General features: G+C 46.4%; 1 protein-coding gene across 12 annotated transcripts in view; it reads left to right on the plus strand.

The window, feature by feature from the left end:
* Nucleotides 1–18,218, plus strand: part of LOC147665765 (butyrophilin subfamily 1 member A1-like) — a 523,821-nt gene that overhangs the window by 164,455 nt on the left and 341,148 nt on the right. For 7 of the 12 annotated variants that reach the window (XM_086949524.1, XM_086949523.1, XM_086949526.1 and 4 more), the window contains one exon: nucleotides 499–519. The exons of the other annotated variants lie outside the window; for them this stretch is intronic. In XM_086949524.1, the coding sequence (XP_086805650.1) occupies nucleotides 499–519 (21 nt within the window). The remainder of the gene's footprint in view (nucleotides 1–498; nucleotides 520–18,218) is intronic. 12 annotated transcript variants of the gene reach the window in all.

Below are 18,218 nucleotides of genomic sequence, written 5' to 3' on the forward strand. Positions count from 1 at the left end.
TGCAAGATGGTTCCTCCGTACAGTACCTTCCTTGGAGATGGTTCCTCAGGTGCAGGGCGCTGGAGTGATTGGCAAGACTGATACCACATTATACCCTCTCTTTGTCTCAGGCTCCCAGTACCTATGTGTTTGTTATATGACGCTTACCTTTGGTGTCCTTTATTTGTTGTATTTTAACTATATCTCTTTTCAAATGCCCATTGTAACTAATTATAAAGTATTTCTTGTCAAGTTCTTATGGGGATTTTGACACTTTGATTTATTACATTTTAAAGGTACACTCCCATCAATCATTGAAATTTTGTAACGGCATGACACAGCACAGTGTTCTGAATTGAGGTTTTCTGTCTCTAGTTTTACATATGTTATGAATATATTTAGTATATATATTTATATACTTTTATGGTTGAAAACATTGAATAAAGTGTTTGATGATGAAATATTTTACACATCCTGAAAACAAGATTAATTGAGAGTGCTCTATATTTTCTCTGATAGGTGATTGTTTTAAAGCAAGAGGTAAGTTTATAAATTGAGCAATAATAAATAGATCTTATGTAAAAGCAAATTCTAGTGAGCTCTTATTAATTTGTTTTTGTGTACACAATCTTCAAAAAGAAAAAGGTGAGTGGGATGCTCTTTCTATTAATATTGAGGCATTGGATGCCTTATAATCTCTTCAAGTGGTATTTTACTGTCGCTGTCGACAGTTGTACATCTATGCCAGTTCATGCTTAGAAATAGTTTTTGTAGCATCATAATCAGGAAACTTAGTGGCTTCTTGCCTAAAGCTCTCAAATTTTGACATCCTTCTGTTCCTAGATGCTCTGACTCTGGAATATCGTCTAGAGAGACATTAACAGAAGCTGAAACGAGTACTGTAGTGAAAGAATGGATTGCGGGAGCTAGAGGAATACAATACAGATTCTCTCTTCTCTTGGTTGATTTCATGCTAAGAGTGATAGGGTACCAATGTTACATTACTTTCCTCTCCTGTCTTAACACCATTGAGATGTATTGACCTCACTAGATCTGCTCTACTGTTTATTTTTTAATACTTTTGAACAGACAATTCTAAAATTTCATATCGGTTTAACTAGGCATAACTAACTAGTGTATCATAAAAAGGCCTATAATCATGAACTTTAAAATGTTGTCATATGTACAGTTCTTATGATGTCATGACTCAATTAAATATTCTATTAAGCTTGTCACTTTAGGAGTAACCATTTTCGCTTGTTATTAATATAGTCCCATTTTGTAGAGTGCAAGAGCAGTGTGCAAATCTGCCATTGCCTAACTGTTTTCAGCTACTAGCTGTACACCAAGATATCTTCCAATCCTGCCTCCTGATTATATGGCCCCCCTTCCACTGTGTGGATGTCTCGTCTATGTATCTAATATTAAGCATTTACATGCCCTCGTAAACATGGCAATATCAGGATTATCATGCAACGCCTTTCTGGTCACCTGCAGCATACAGCAGGACACAGGGAGGTGCGTAACAGGTTAATTGAACAGATCATAATACAAGCAGTGTAGGTGTCAATGATTTATTTAGCACTTGTCAGTATAGGGGCTGTAAAGGTTTGTTTTTTATAAGGAGGGAGGTAATACACATTTACGGTTTATTCAATTTAGGCAGTCCGGATTTACGTCACTCCATTCTTTAGTCTTCATGCTCAGGGCTGCTTTTAGAGTGGTTTCCCCTTTGAACAGTCCTTGTCAGGAAAGGCAGACCCTCTGGAAGACACAAAATGGTCCTGAGCACTAAATGTTGCCAGTTTAAACCCACTACCATTCACCAGTGAAGGCTCTGTTAATGTACCGGATGTGTGGTGCTCCCCTGACCTCACCTTACCCCTGTGAACAATATCAGAGGTCTCCTGGCCCTCAAGTAGCCGCCCTCTTTTGCTACCTCTGATTCCCAGACCACAGTGACTCTACTCCCGCTCAGACATCATGCACCACAATACTTGCTTTGTGCTACAGCTTATTTCCTGAGCGATAGCGGTCTGGACCACAGCGTCCTCTTCCTTTAGGTCACCTGGGGTACACAGTTGTGCTGGGTGTATGGCTCTCTCTTCTCGGTTATGACTCCAGAATATTCCTGCATCTCACGCACAGCAGTCTGACTTGGAAACTGCACCGCCGTTTGTTCTCTCCCATCCTATCACCTCTCTCGGTCTCACATCACTTCTCTTCCTCATGGACTCGGCGTCCCCTCTGTCCTTCTTGTCGTCCATCTTCTCTTTTTTTCCTGAAGGGGGCGGGCCTCTTGGACTCACAGATTTTAAGTGCAGCTGATCAGCTATACCCGTACTCTCTATGTCGTTCTGAGAATCTATGGTAGCCATCTATAAGACTTCATGCTGGCCCTTTCACAGCTTCCCCAACCATTGCGATTGGGCTATGCAGAGCAGACTGTGCGGGAAAGGAAATCAATATGGGTTTAAAGGCAGCCAGCCCGACGAGTGTTGGTTGGAGTTGCCAAAAGCCATCTAAGAATCTGAGTGTTAGATTGTTTACTACATGCCAACCATACAAGGGGTACCCGATCAGTATGAAGAACAAAGGAATGTCCCAACAAATAGTATTGCAGTGATTCCCCCATGTCCTTAATTGCAAGGTATTCCTTCTCTACCGTGGCATAGTGAGTTCAAGGGTGGACGTTTCTGAGTTATGTACACAACATGGCAAAGCAGGCCCTTTGCATAAGCCTGGGAGAGAATACCCTCCAGTCCATAACCGGATGCATCAGCCTGCACTACAAACAGCTTCCTAAAATCAGGACATAGCAATACAAGGTCATGACATAAAACCTCCTTCAAATGGGCAAAGCTCTGTTGACGTGTAGCAGACCAGTCCCTGATTTCTGAGTGCTGTACATACTCCAGCAGATCGGTAAGCGGGTGAGAAATATCTGAAAAGTGGGGAATGAACCTTCTACAGTAGCCTACCAGGTCCAGGAAGGTCTTAACCTTTAATTTCGTGAGGGCCTAGGTAAGTCTTTGATAGCTTTAACTTTATCCACCTGTGGCCCAATCATACTAGCGTTGATTCGGTACCCTAATTACTTGATCGACTCAGTGGCTAGTGTGGACTTTTCGGTGTATACTACAAAGCCGGCCTCTTTCAGGGCAGAGAAGACAGATTTCAAGTGCAGGAGGTGAAAGTCCCAGCCCAAAATAAAGATCATTATGTCATCCAAACATTTACCTGCAAACTTTTGATATGGTCGCAAGGCCCTGACCATCAACCTCTGGAAGGTTGCAGGAACTCCCTAGACACCCAAGAGCATCACTTTGTATTGATTCAAGCCTGTGGGGGTAGGGAATGCTGTCTTTTCCTCAGCTGTTTCAGTAAGCGGGATTTGTCAGCACACTTTCTAAGATCTAGGGTAGAAAGGAGCTTTGCTTTGCCTAACTATTCGATTAGGTCATCAATCTTCTGAAGAAATGGAAAGAGTCAAACACCCCTGAAGCCAGATAGCTGTTGTTAACTGATTCCCAAACATTAGAGATTAACTTCACACCAAAGGGTTAAGCCACTAAAACAAGTGAATTGAAAATAGGCACACAAATCTCTACAAAAAAAGGGCGAGTTACATAAGGTCCTCCAGAAATATGGAGGTGTGTTCACAGTCAAACCAGGGAGAACTGCCCTTATAGACCACAACATAATAGTGTGAGGGAAGCAGGTGTTTCGGTTACACCCCAACTGGATACCTGAAGCCAGGAGGGCCACAGTAGAAAAGGAAGTAGAGTCAATGCTACAAGGTGACATCATACAACCATCCACTAGTGCCTAGTGTTCCCCAATCGTATTAGTCCCCAAACCAAACAGCTCCATCTGATTTTGTATTGAGTTTCGACAATTAAACAATATCTCAAAATGTAATACTTACCTCATGCCAAGAGTTGTTGAATTATTAGAACAGTTAGGCAAAGCAAATCTCCTCTCTACCCTAGATCTCACGAAAGTGTACTGACAAATCCCACTTACTGCAACAGCTAAGGAAACTACAGCATTCCTCACCCCTTCAGGCTTGTGCTAATTCCAAGTGCTGCCTTGGGTCTCAATTGAATTGCTGCAGCCTTCTAAAGTTTGATAGGCATGGGCTCTCTGACCATATCAAAAGTTTGTAGCTGCCTGTTTGGAAGACATAGTGATCATTAGTCTTGACTGGGACTCTCAGCTCCTGCAATTGGGATCTGTCTTCTAAGCCCTCAAAGAGGTGGGCCTTGTAGAAAATGCCAAAATTCCACACTAGCCGCAGACTCCATCCGGTATTTAGAGTACCAATTCAACGTTAATATGAGTAGGCCACACGTTGACAAAGTTAAAGCTATCAAACACTTACCTAAAATCCCTACAAAATGAGAGGTTAAGTCCTTCCTGGACCTAGTAGCTTATCCGTAGAAGGTTAATGGTTTGAAAGGCTGTTTGGAGTTCACCAGACTGTACGGGAGCTATGTTTTGTCCCGATCGTCCACGTAGACAGGAGGTGCAGGCAGGGACTCTCTCAAAGTATGTAAAAAAATTAATCTGGGTCTTCACTGGCCTGGTATTGTTGCAGGTATGAGCAATGAACATTTGGATTCACTTTTGAGTTCACTAGCACATCTGTTAATTTCAGAAGGGAGGCCTCGTGGGTATGCTGTATATTTGTAATTAACACTGCTTGCCTTTTTCAGGCTGTGTTCAATTCTCCCTATCCTGTTGTGCTGCCTGGGCTTGCTGTTTTATTACCAGCTGCAAAAGCCTCCGGCCCGCCACCAATGGTTGTACCATCTGTTCGATTATGACTGGTTATGTCATGTCCGAAGCCTGTGGTCTCAGTCTGACTCCATTTGTAACAGGCTAGCGGAATAGATCCCAATGCAAGTAGTGTAGGTGTCTGATTTATTTTGCACCTTGCAGTACAGGGTTTGTAAGGGTTTGTTTGTTATGTCGATAAACATTACGATTTATTCTATTTAGGCAGTCCGGATTGCGTCACTCCATTCTTTAGTCTTCATGCTCTGGACTTCTTTTAGAGTTGTTTTCCTTCTGCAGGCCCCGGCAGGAAAGCTAGTTCCTTGGAAAGAAACAAAACATGTCCTGGGTATTAAATGATGGCAGTATAATCCCACCGCTGGTCACCAGTAAAGCTGCTGTCAATATACAGTGGTTTGTGGTGCACCCTGGAATTCACCTTACCCCTGTGCACAGTATAGGATGTCTCCAGGCGGGAAACAACCATTCTAAAGCAGTCATTACAGCGCAACATCCTTTACATCGCATGCCATTACAATGCATGCTATTACAGTGCATGTCACTACAACACATGTCATTACAACGCATGTCACTACAACACATGCCACTACAACGCAAGGTAAGTAATGGGAAATAGTAACTTTTTACCCCTACACTATCAAACCCTTACCCTACTATTGCACTACCTGGAGTGGGAATAGTAATTTTTAGCCCTACACTGTCCAACTCTTACACTACTGTGTATTATGCATTGTAGTGATATGCGTTGTAATGGTATGCATTGTAATGAAATGTGTTGTAAGCGTAAATGTAAAAACCGCGTTGTAAAGGCATGCGTTGTAAAAGTTTGCATTGTATCATCATATATTCCTCCAGGTCTTCACCTGGATCGCTTGGGCTACCTCTGATACCCAACCATTGTGACTCTACCGTCACTCAGACATCATGCACCATAACACTTGCCTTTTGCTACGGATCGTTTCCTGAGCGATAGCGGTCTGGAGCAAAGCGTACTTTTGCTTTAAGTTACCTGGGGTACGCAGTTCTCCTGCGTGTATGTTTCTCTCTTCTCCATCGCGTCTCCAGAGCATTCCTGCAGCTCTTACACAGCAGTCCGATCTGGGAACCATACTGCTGGTTGTTCTTTCCAGTCCATGTAAAACTCTCAGTTTCACATGACTCTTCCTTTTGGCGGACTTGGCGTCCCCTCTCTCCTTAATAGCCCCTTTATTCTCTTTTGTTTGTGAAAGGAGCGGGCCTCATGGACTTGCACATCTGAGCACGGCTGATGAACTAGACCCGTATTCCCTACCTCGTCTGGGAATCTACTGTGGCAATCTTTAAGTTCTTGGTGCCATGCACATCGGTCCCTTCACAAAGGTGCAGTTTACAGTTTGGCAGACATTGAGAACTGTCATAACTTGGAAAATGCTTCACCTGTCAATATTGCAAATCCCTCTGAGGTAGAGTTCTTGGTCTTGTGGCCTGCCGGTCACTGGGCCACCATATAACTTTTATAGATGCCACGCCATATTTAGAGGATAGCTGCTGTATCTAAGTTTCCATTCTTGAAAGAGTCACACGAGGCATCACAGTCCACAGTCTGAAAATCCATAAACGACTCAGTACATAGCGAAAAAACTCCCTGTGCCTTATACTAGGTCATTTTTCATTAACAAACTTTCACCGTTGGTGGGGTTTATTTAATTACTAAAATCTTTCATGAACAGGTCAAAGAAATACATTGATGCTCTATACGGTTCCCTATCTTCAGTTTAACAATCACTCAGGATCTGCACTGGAGGATGAAGATGGGTATTTCCAATTAGGAACAGTGGCCTTCCTCCAGGGGAGCCAAGGCCAGACTTGTATGCCACACATCAACCCTAGAAATTAGGAGATGCATAGAGAGTGCAACGAGTAAAGGTATGAATTCCCAGCGCTGTCTCATTGGTACTTCTTTTGGGTTGGTGTAAGTTTTTGGGGATGTAGGTGAAGGGTTGCTATTTATTCTGGGAGTTTATCTTACTGTACATTTGGACTCTGTGTTTGCGTGAAGGCATTACCTCCCCGGATAGTTATCCCTCTGTGCCGTAGTTGTGGCCCCGGTCCCTGTTGGACTGAGTTCCATGTCTGTGGTTGCTTCTGCCCCATGTTTGTCCATCTACTCGATCCCTGCTGTGGGTGTGCGGCAGTTGATGGAGCTCCCTATGGCTGAAGTTAAGGTGCGTTCGGGTATCCCTGTGCTGAGATTTGAGGATGAACATTCGCAGGGTTATGCGGTGGCTGGACTTGGCCCATAGATCTCTGATAATCATGATATGCTTGGCATCTGTCTGCCAGGTGGTCCATCCTCTGGCAATAGTAGCATTTCTTAAGGTTGCTGCCAACCCCCCTGGCCTCTGCCACCATAGCTAGGTTGAAACCCTCTGTAGTTTTGCAGTGGAGCTCTCTTAAAAGGCTGGTGACATTTGAATGCTCGCGGCCAATCCGACCCCCTCGAGGGCAGTCTTTTTCAATTTGTGTTGGACCAATTTAGCATTGTCTCTCTGGGCTTGCTCTTGCTTTTCTCTATCCTTTTCTTGCTTCTTTTTGTGGTTTACATAATAATCGGCTTGTATCTTCCACCGGGGTTTGGTGCCTATCCCAACCACACCGTTCAGTCCCCTTTGTATCTCTGTGGGCAGCCTCCTTTTGAGTATATTGTAAAATAATTCAACTTATGGGCCTGCATCAGACTTCGGATGTCCTTTCTCTTGTCCCCATTATTCCCTCATTCTATCCAGAAAATCAGTTATACCTCTCCCTGGCTTCATTGTTTCCGCCATTAACCCGCCCACATCTGGGCAGCCAGGGAACATATACCTCAGGGCTGTCCATATCCAGTGCCTGTATCAATTGAATGTGGCTGTGTAATGCTTGATGGCTGTTAGCGCAATTGCTGGGATATTAACTTGGGTGATCACTGCGTTAGTCTGTTCTCCAATTAGACCACTTAGCAGACTTTCCTGCAATGTTTTTTTCAGAGCATGAGGCTGTAACTTAACCCCTGTATAATATTGGTGAGACATCCAGAGAACGCAAGATAAGGTTACCATCATTAAAGTCTTTATTAGAGATACAGTACAGTAACACGACCCCAGCCACAGCTTGGCCCAGTCACTCTTCCCGTCACCTCCGGGTGCCTCTCTTTGAACGTTCCTCACTGTGACATTCAAAGTGATGTCATGATGGGGAATACCAAGGCGTTCATGGAGCAGGGGTGAGGGGACAGGTCGAGGATAAAGCCCCTTGGGTCAGAGGATACCACACATCTCCCTCCCTACAATTTTGAGAACACCTTTTCTAACACAGTGAAATGAATTACCAGTAGAATAACAATTGAAGGAAAACTATAGATTGTACATAAAATACATGAAAGGAATCATTCTGTGACATATTGCTCCAAATACTTAGGGCGGACAATCTCTCTGCCACTTGACTTGCGAGTAAGATTGGCCCTTCCTGAGCCACTCGGCTCTGATGGGTCTCCTTTAGCGAACGAATCATACTCACTTCCAGGTCTGTCGTCATCATGTTGTGTGGGAGCGAGGTATCTTACCACCCTCCCCAAATTCCAAATCTTCCCCTCTTGAGTCTTTACAGCATTATTGAATGTCTTCACAATCCTTGTGGGTCTAGAGAATTCTGACCAGTTTGCCCTTCCTGTGGGTGCCTTAATTTTGACCAAATCGCCCACCTTAAACTTGACCTCTTTGACTGCGTGTAGTTTATCAAACCTGGTTTTCCTGTCCCGCCACTTGGACTCTTGACAGTGACTCAACCAACCTTTGTGCCATCCCATCCAACCTGGTACTAGCCTTGAATTGGGTCTTCTCGCTCGCAATATCTCAAACGGGGCAACACCTGTGGTTTGATGAGGGGTAAGTCTATAGGCTTCCAAACGTCTCCCTACCTCCTCTTTCCAACCTAACCCACTGGCCCCTGCTAGTTGGATACCTTCTTTGATGGTTCTGTTAAATTGTTCGACCATCCCATTGGTTTCAGGGTGATATAACCCACACCTCTTGTGTGCGATACCACTGACCCCTAGGAAGTCTTGCATTTCTTTGGAGCAGAGCTGTACACCATTGTCTGTTAAAAAGGTACTCAGCAACCCTTCTCTAAGGAACACTTCCTGCAAGAAGTCAATCACCACCTTAGTCGTGATCTCCGACACAAATTTTACTTCAGGTCACCTCGAGTATAAATCTACCAGGACCAGGATGTAAGGTGTGCGATGTTCACCTGCTAAAGAGCCCACTACATCGTACGACACATCTACCCATGGACCTACAGAGAGTTCTCTGCTCTGCATTGAAGGCGTGTGTTGCTTTAGGACCTTATCACTGCGGAGCACGGTATGCAGTATCTTACTTCCCTCTCAATCTCTAAATCCATGTTGGGCCACCAGTAGTCGGAACGCATCCTTTGCTTAGTTTTCGTTATCCCTTGGTGCCCTTCGTGAGCCAGGTTAACTAGATGTTTTCTTAGGACCTCAGGCGGAACTAATCTCGTGCCTCTGAATAGACAATCATCGGTGACTGATAGTTCATTTCTGACCATCCAAAACGGTCTCAAAGCCTCATCTCATTTGTCTCCAACCTCCCTTCGTTCTCCTGCACACTTCATTTAGTACTACATCATTCCATAGTGTCTCTTTCCAGTTCTCTTCTTCAATATCTCTTCTTTAATAGCTCCTTGAGTAATGATGCACACATTTTCCATCAGTATCTCCCTCTCGTCCTCATTCTCCTCCTCTGTGCCAAACAGATCTTCATTCGACCCCTTCACCAGACGTTACAGACAGTCGGCTGCTAGATTCCTTGCCCCCGGTACATATTCAACATCAAACATGTACTCCTGGAGATTCACCACCCAACGTCTTATCCTGCTTGAAATGGAGTCCAGCCCTTTCCTGCTGAACACTTCAACCAACGGCTTGTGATCAGTCCTCAGTTGAAACCTTGTTCCCCACAAAAAATCTCTGAATTTGATCATGGCCCAGTTTACCGCCAGTGCCTCCTTCTCGATCACAGAGTAGTTTACTTCAGCATTCCAGAGCGATCTTGACACAAATGCTATGGTCTCCTCCCCTTTCTCGCCCATCTGTGTGAGGACTGCTCCGAGTCCTTTCGAGCTTGCGTAGGTTGTCAGCACCGTCTTCCTCCCTGGCAAGAATCATTTGAGACTAGGAGCTTCTGCCAGTGCCTTTTTTGTGTCTTCGAATTCCCTTTGACACTCCTCGCTCCATTCAAAGACTGCTCCTTACTTCAGCAGGTTTCGTATGGCAAACGTGCGTCTAGCAAAGTTTTGCACAAACTTGCTATAGAATTCTATCATCCCCATGAATGATTTAATCTCTTCCTTGTTCTTTGGTAGGGAAAGGTTGATGATGGTGTTTTCCAACTCTGTCTTCGGCCGAATGCCCTCTGCCGTCACTTTATGACCCAGGAAATTTATTTCTGCACAGCCAATCCTACATTTCTCTTTCTTAACAGTGAGTCCTTGTTTCTTGAATCTTACCAGTACTTTTCTTAGCCTGCTTTCATGTTGTTCATCCTTCTTTGCAAATATCAACACCTCATCTTGGTAGCACATGACCCCAGGGATGCCCGTAAGCAAGTTATCCATTATCCTTTGAAAAACTGCTGCGGCAGAAACCAACCCGAACGGCATACGCTTGAACTTGAACGCTCCCATGGGTGTGATGAATGCCGTGAGTTCTTCGGAGTCCGGTGGAGTTTCACCTGGTGATAGGGTGATGCCAGGTCTAACGTAGTGAATAATCTCGCTCCTTCCAGTGTGCACATCATTTTCGAGATGCTCGTAAGTGTAAACTTGTCCACGATAACCTCCTTGTTCAGTGCTCTAAGGTCAATGCACAACCAAACAGACCCGTTCGTCTTCTTGGCTGCGACTATGGGTGCCAACCACTCAGTGGCTTCAACCGGTTCTATCACCTTCAACTTGCATAGTCTCTCTATTTCTTCCCTCACCGCATCCTGTATGGTATTGGGGAGGTTTCTGACTCTGGCTGCGACCGGTTTGGCATTCTCCTTGAGCCTTGACACCCCAGGTACTCCTCTATCCCCACTCCTGTTCGCCCCACCTCCTGTACAAGAATCTGGGGATCCTTGTTGGGGTTGAGATATATGCCCAATTCCTTTTGTGCTTGCCACCCCAGGATGTTATCCCCTTTCATGGACACATAAACCTTTGTGGCTGTTACCCTGTTTTTATAGCCAACAGTACCCCAAAAGTAACCTTTCATGCTTATGGGTTGTCCCCCATATCCCCCAGGTCTTACATCCATTTTGTTTAGACTGATTTTCCTATTGGACACTCTTTCAAATTCCACTGCAGATATGATTGTGATCTTAGAACAAGAATCAAACATCGCTTTCAACCCAGTCCCTTCCACAGTTATTTCATCTTTAGGACTGCAGACTGGTTCTACCTGTAACTGCAACACAATTTCATCACAGCTCTGCATGGGTCTTTCCTTACCCTGTTTTTTATAATGACTATTACTTCTGCAACGTTGCCTGAAGTATCCTCTTTTCAAACACTTATTGCACAGTGATTTCAAGGCAGGACAATCACTATCACTTGCCATGTGACCTTGCTTTCCACAGCAGTAGCAATTCCCTTTGAAACTCCAACTCCCTTTCGCCTCCATCTGTTCCCTTTTCCGCTCTTTTACTGCGGGAATTTCTCCTCTTCCACCGACACCTCATTTACCTTGACTTTACACTCCCCATCCTGCCTTATCTCATTCACACGCTGCATCATGTGTTCAACCTGTTTCGCTACAATGAGTACCTCCCCTAGGGGCGGGTCGTCTTTCAGCCATAGCTCCTCCCTTATGCGTTCAATTTTACACGTTAACACAAACTGATCATGGATTCTCTCTTCACACGCTCCTCCAAACTTGCAGGTGGCCGCTAGTTTACGCAATTCAGAGACAAATTCTTCTACCGTCTCTCCTTCCTTTTGCCCTCTCTTTCCAAAGTGGTAACGCTCCATAATGGTGCTTAACTTTGGTAGGTAGTGTCTGTCTAATTTTTTTAGGCTCAACTCAAACTCATTCAAACCCCTCCCATCATTCACATTCAATTCAGGAAGATGCTCCAACACCTCTTGTCCTTCTGCGCCTAGGTAATGCAATAGCAGGGCAACTTACCTTACAAGTCCTAAATTAGGTCCACACACCACCGCATAGTTTTAGAAGACGTTCTTCCATTTTTTCCATTTCAGTGTTGGTTCCCCAGGGGTGGGCAAAAAAACGGAGGAGGAGTTACATTTTGCATGGCAGTTACGAAGAAAAGGTAAGGGGCTACACGATACTTATTAGTCACCTGTACAAATCAAGTAAGACCACCCCCACGCACAGTTTCCCTCAATTTTGTATATTAACCCCCCTTACAGGAATACAGACATACAGAACAATGCAAGAAATCATAGAGTGGGACCCCGCACCAGTAAAGTGTATATTTGGATATTTGGATATTTGGAGGGGTATTTATAGAGCGCGGCGTTCGCTCCGGAAGGAGCATCATGGCGCTGTAAGTCCTTGAACCAGATCGCAGAGTGATAGGAGAGGGGGTCTATATGGCCGCTTTTGTCCAGTCATCGGAAAGATTAAAAATCCAAGTTTTGAGGAGCTTCCTGAAGGGTTTCTCGAGAGTCTGAAGCCTGAGATGTCTAGGCATGCTGTTCCAGGCTCTAATAGCCAGGGTAGTGAGGGTTTTTCTGCCTTTAGACTTCAGATTAAACTTGGTGGGGGTCATGAAGTTTTCATGTGAAGATCGGAGGGAGCGACTCGGATTATAATGAGGGAAGCGTCTGGACAGATAGGAGGGGCCGGATTTGTTAAGGCCTCGGAAAGCTACGGTGAGAATCTTGAAGAGTATTCTCTTGTGCAAGGGGAGCCAATGCAGGGTTTTAAGGGCTGCAGAGATTGATGATTTGCGTGGAAGTTTTAAGACAAGGCGGGCAGCGGTGCGCAGAACACTTTGAAGTTTCGAGAGAGTGGACTTTTTGGTCCCTGCCAGAAGGCCATTACAGTAGTCTACTCGTGAGAGTATGAGGGCTACCGCAACAGTCTTTCTGGAGTCGAGGGGGAGAAAGTCGAAGAACTTTCTCAGGGACTTAATTATGCCAAAGCATCTTCCTGCTACGGTCGAGACGTGGAGATCGAAAGAGAGGTCAGAATCGAAGAGGACCCCGAGGTTCCTGGCCGACGAGACTGTCTGAGGTGGAGCAGCGGAGTTGTCAGGCCACCAGAGGGCAGGGCAGAAAGAGGCACTCTTACCAATGGGAAGGATCTCAGTTTTATTTGAGTTGCAGCGGAGGTGGTTAGCGTCCATCCATTGAAAGACAGCTGTTAGGAAGTGTTTAAGATTGAGCTCTGCCTTGTTGGAATTGTCGTCTAGGGGGATGATAAGCTGAGTATCGTCGGCATAGGAGGTGACAGTTATGCCGAACGATTCTATGAGGGTGAGAAGAGGGATGAGATAAATGTTGAAGAGAAGGGGGCTTAGGATGGAACCTTGAGGAACTCCGGAGGATACCTTTTTCTCATTGGATTGGACTATTCTTTTGTCACCAGTAGATGGCGCTAAGATCCTTGGGCATCCCTATGTTGAAATTCACAAACTCACACCCACCGTGTAAGTACACTGTTCTTCTTTTTCACAACACATTTCAAAACAAAAAGGCTCCTGGCCATGCGACCCGTCCAATATGACTACCCCCTGAACCTAGAGCAAAGGCAATTCCGAGGTAAAAGGGAAAATGCGTGGTGAGAGAGTTCTGTCAATGTGCGGCCAGAAATCTTGTTCTGCAATCACTGAGGTCACCCCGGAGATGCCAGCACAAGTCTCTGTGTCGTGGATTTGGCCCGAGGTTCCTCTCAGCGCCTCTTATGTTCTCACCCCGATGCTCTGTGATGTACTTCCTGAACGACCACAGTTGTGATGTTCCACTAGAACTCGCACTGACCCGCCAAGTTCTAGGGACGCCACCGGCACTTAGCACCAGCTCGCTGCCACCACTAGGAGTATTTGCCAAAAATCCGATGACTCCACTGACTATCTCCCTTGCCGCATAAGCTCAAAACTAAACAGCCGCATAGTAGCAGATGAAACGAGGTCAGGTCCTGCTCTCGCACTGTGGGTTCACATAGAATTGCTAACAGTTATTACATTGAAACCGCTGCCACCTCCGTAATGTGGGACCCGAAAGTCACTACTGATGCTCTGTGTATCGTAGCCCCCACAGCTCCTCACCGTGACACATTTCAGGCTTGCCCTGCCCCGCCAACGTATAAGGTCAAAATATTCGTTCCCTCACGGCTCTCTTCACCCACGACATGCACCGATCCCAGTTCTTAAGCCAGCCGCTGATGTGAGGGAACACGGGGCAGCGCTCTCACCTCAGACAGAATAAACTTCTTCCATATCTGTCAGCCTTTCACCGAACACCATTCGAAGTTAAACGTCCCCGGCCCAATGTGTGCTATTATCCGCTGCACACCTTCTATTCTTCACCTCCGTCAGTTTTCTTTGCTGCGCCAGTATTTCTTTACTCAAAGTAGCGTGTTGGGGTCACTCGTCCTTCTTCATCCCATCCTCGTCGCCAGTATAATATTGGTGAGACATCCAGAGAACGCAAGATAAGGTTACCATCATTAAAGTCTTTATTAGAGATACAGTACAGTAACACGACCCCAGCCACAGCTTGACCCAGTCACTCTTCCTGTCACCTCCGGGTGCCACTCTTCGAACGTTCCTCACTGTGACAATCAAAGTGATGTCACGGTGGTGAATACCAAGACGTTCGCGGAGCAGGGGTGAGGAGACAGGTCAAGGATAAAGCCCCTTTGGTCAAAGGATACCACACCCTCCTTATCTATCTGAGCCCATTGCACATAGATGGTCCCTGACATACCCTTCTGTAGTAACTGGTACATATGGCTGAGATACCCGCCACCCCCTCTCAACACAATCCCCAAAAGAAGGGAAACTGGAAACGGTTCTTGAAGTTTTTGGAAGTGGGAGGGAGTGACCCTCCCGGCCGTATTTATTAAAACAAAAAATTAAAAACATTTAAACATTAATGTACAATTTCATACCACATTGCGATGTTTGGCTAACCTTAACAGATTCTCTAATACAGAGGTTCTCCTAGCCGAACTAACATCCTACAAAACATTTACTTGAAATATTGAAATTGTACATCCTAACGTTTAAGGGCCAACGGCAAGGTCGTAACCGGTGTCAAGATCCCTAACCAGACATACCCCCCCCCACTTGGAGGGGCGACAGCACTGAGGCGTACTCAAGTGCAACTACTACCAATTTCCCTTGACTTGACGGGGGCACTTATCAACTCGACGCCAGTTAAAGGTCGTTCGAAGACTCGTGTGAGGTATCTAGAAGGTATCGTAGACCTCCCCCCAACCCCACACAACTTACCGCATCTGCCGTCGCAGATGTCACTGGCCCCGGGAAATTCCCCAGGAGGGGGCTGTAACCCCTCCTACACAGGAAGGGGCCTTGACCGCCTTTCCTCTTCTTTCGGCGACCCATCCTTAGAAGGGACCGCCTCCCCGTTGAGGGGCCAAAGGCCACCTCCCCCGAGCGCTCCCATCCGTGTTGGGTGACGCCCACTCATAGGGATCTTCCAATTAGTGCTCACCGATCATGACCTTACCGCCCGACCAAAAATAAATACGACAAATGATAACTAACGAAACTACATTGGCCACTATGACCGAAAAAACCTGTTTATAAATGGACCTACAACCGTAGTTCTTTAATCACAAACTTGTAAAATTAGACCAATCTTTATTACACATTCAATGTCAACACAACACTACAATAACCTGAAAACGAAATAGAATCATTGATCAAATTTATTAAAACAACTAGCTGTCCTCAGGGGCTGGTGGGTGGGTCAAAATTGGCTCTTCGTTCCGTCTCGAGCTCACGTGCAGCGAGGGGGTGCAGCTTCAGAGCACAGGAACAAGAGGATGTCTTCTGGTCTTGCGTCCCTTTTTATCCATCTTCAGGGCGGGCGTAAACCCGCCCCTGCCTGCCCCGAGGGCGTGGTCAGCCGCGTCAGTGTCTAGGCCAGCCCACTCTAGGGCGGGAAAAAGCGCGCCCCGGCTACGCCGCTTCGGGCATACCAGCCGAGACGCGCCTCCCGCCCAAAATGGCTTCCCGGGGGGATCGAGGCACTCTGCCATACGTTCGGGGGGGACCGAGTGGTCGCCCCTTTCCATATGGCTGAGATACCCGCCACCCCCTCTCAACACAATCCCCAAAAGAAGGGAAACTGGAAACGGTTCTTGAAGTTTTTGGAAGTGGGAGGGAGTGACCCTCCCGGCCGTATTTATTAAAACAAAAAATTAAAAACATTTAAACATTAATGTACAATTTCATACCACATTGCGATGTTTGGCTAACCTTAACAGATTCTCTAATACAGAGGTTCTCCTAGCCGAACTAACATCCTACAAAACATTTACTTGAAATATTGAAATTGTACATCCTAACGTTTAAGGGCCAACGGCAAGGTCGTAACCGGTGTCAAGATCCCTAACCAGACATACCCCCCCCCACTTGGAGGGGCGACAGCACTGAGGCGTACTCAAGTGCAACTACTACCAATTTCCCTTGACTTGACGGGGGCACTTATCAACTCGACGCCAGTTAAAGGTCGTTCGAAGACTCGTGTGAGGTATCTAGAAGGTATCGTAGACCTCCCCCCAACCCCACACAACTTACCGCATCTGCCGTCGCAGATGTCACTGGCCCCGGGAAATTCCCCAGGAGGGGGCTGTAACCCCTCCTACACAGGAAGGGGCCTTGACCGCCTTTCCTCTTCTTTCGGCGACCCATCCTTAGAAGGGACCGCCTCCCCGTTGAGGGGCCAAAGGCCACCTCCCCCGAGCGCTCCCATCCGTGTTGGGTGACGCCCACTCATAGGGATCTTCCAATTAGTGCTCACCGATCATGACCTTACCGCCACAGGCCGGATAGTTGACCGGCTATCCGGACCCCCCACACAACTCCTACCTAAAGGTCATGCTTCAACGATTTCAACCATGCTAAGAAGTCACCTAAGAGTAACTCATTCCCCACCCAAGACAAATGCACACCATCCCCCAAATACATACTGTCATCATTAATACAGCTATGAGAAATAGAATGCAATGTCCGGGAACGGAACAACCTACTCACTTTATTGTTAAGCTTTCTAACAGAATGGTTCAAAGCAGGAATAGAGATAGCCCCCCGCCACACCTTTCGTGGAATCAAATGGGACCATGCAATCGTGCACCCCGGAACTCTCCTCGCCAACCAACTTACGGTGGAAAGCATTGCCTCCAGGAGTAGTCGTCTACCGATGGTGACTAAATCATTACCCCCAACATGCACTATAACTATAGACGGCGGTGACCTTGTCCGCCCTAACAAACCCTCGAAAAATGTTTGAAACTGGTCAATACAGAGACCGCCCCTTCCGTAGAAGGACATCCTGTACCCGTATTCCCCAGCTACGTGAATCATGTCACCTGCTTTGAATACGTCTGCGGCACGCCTCACGTATGAGTGGCCCACGACCCACACCTCCTTTTTCACAGCCGGTGATGTCAGACCGCTGGCCCGGTGTAGGGTCGACTGCATAGTCCGCCCCGCCTCGTAGGCTTGCGTAACTGAAAAAGTAAACAAAAACAAGAAGCGTGAGTACATTATTACAGCTTCACAACATGTGCAACCGCATGTATCTTTTGTAACAATTGGAGGACCAACGCCCCACTCGTTTCACTTGCTCAACATTAAGACCCCTGGCTGTAGCTTCCGTAGCAGCCCCTATCCGAAAGGAATGGGTCCCAAATTCGCCCGGGTTCAAGCCCGCAGCGGCAATTGACATCGCAAGCACCCGCTGAAACTGAAATTTCGTCAGTGGGGTGGCGTCAGCGTGTCTTAACAAAGTCCCCCCCCATGATGCCACCCTTCGTGCTAGGTAATCCTCTAAACACTTTACCGGACATATGGAGGACCCAGGAATCCTGTGTATGATGACGCAGTCACCCATCCCATCTTGATCAGTCTTGGATTTTACAAAGGAGACAGTCATTGTTTCTCCCCTGATCTGAACGTGTTCCTGGCACAAACCCCCTGCCACATCCAGTTTGTTCCTTGCCACTAGTTCGCTTACCCGCATTGCTCCGTGAAATGCTAGCGTGAAAGCGGCTCGGAACAGCACCGCCTCAAACTGAGATGAACATGTGGCCGGGAGTGTGGCCAACAACTGGGACAATCTATCCAAACCTATCGGGCGCCTTTCATCTACTCTGCGACCCTCAAGGCGTTGCCACCCACGCAGCGCTTTCTGTACAACGAAAG

Source organism: Lissotriton vulgaris, unplaced genomic scaffold (genome assembly GCF_964263255.1).
Source record: "Lissotriton vulgaris unplaced genomic scaffold, aLisVul1.2 SCAFFOLD_219, whole genome shotgun sequence".
NCBI classification, from domain to species: domain Eukaryota; kingdom Metazoa; phylum Chordata; class Amphibia; order Caudata; family Salamandridae; genus Lissotriton; species Lissotriton vulgaris.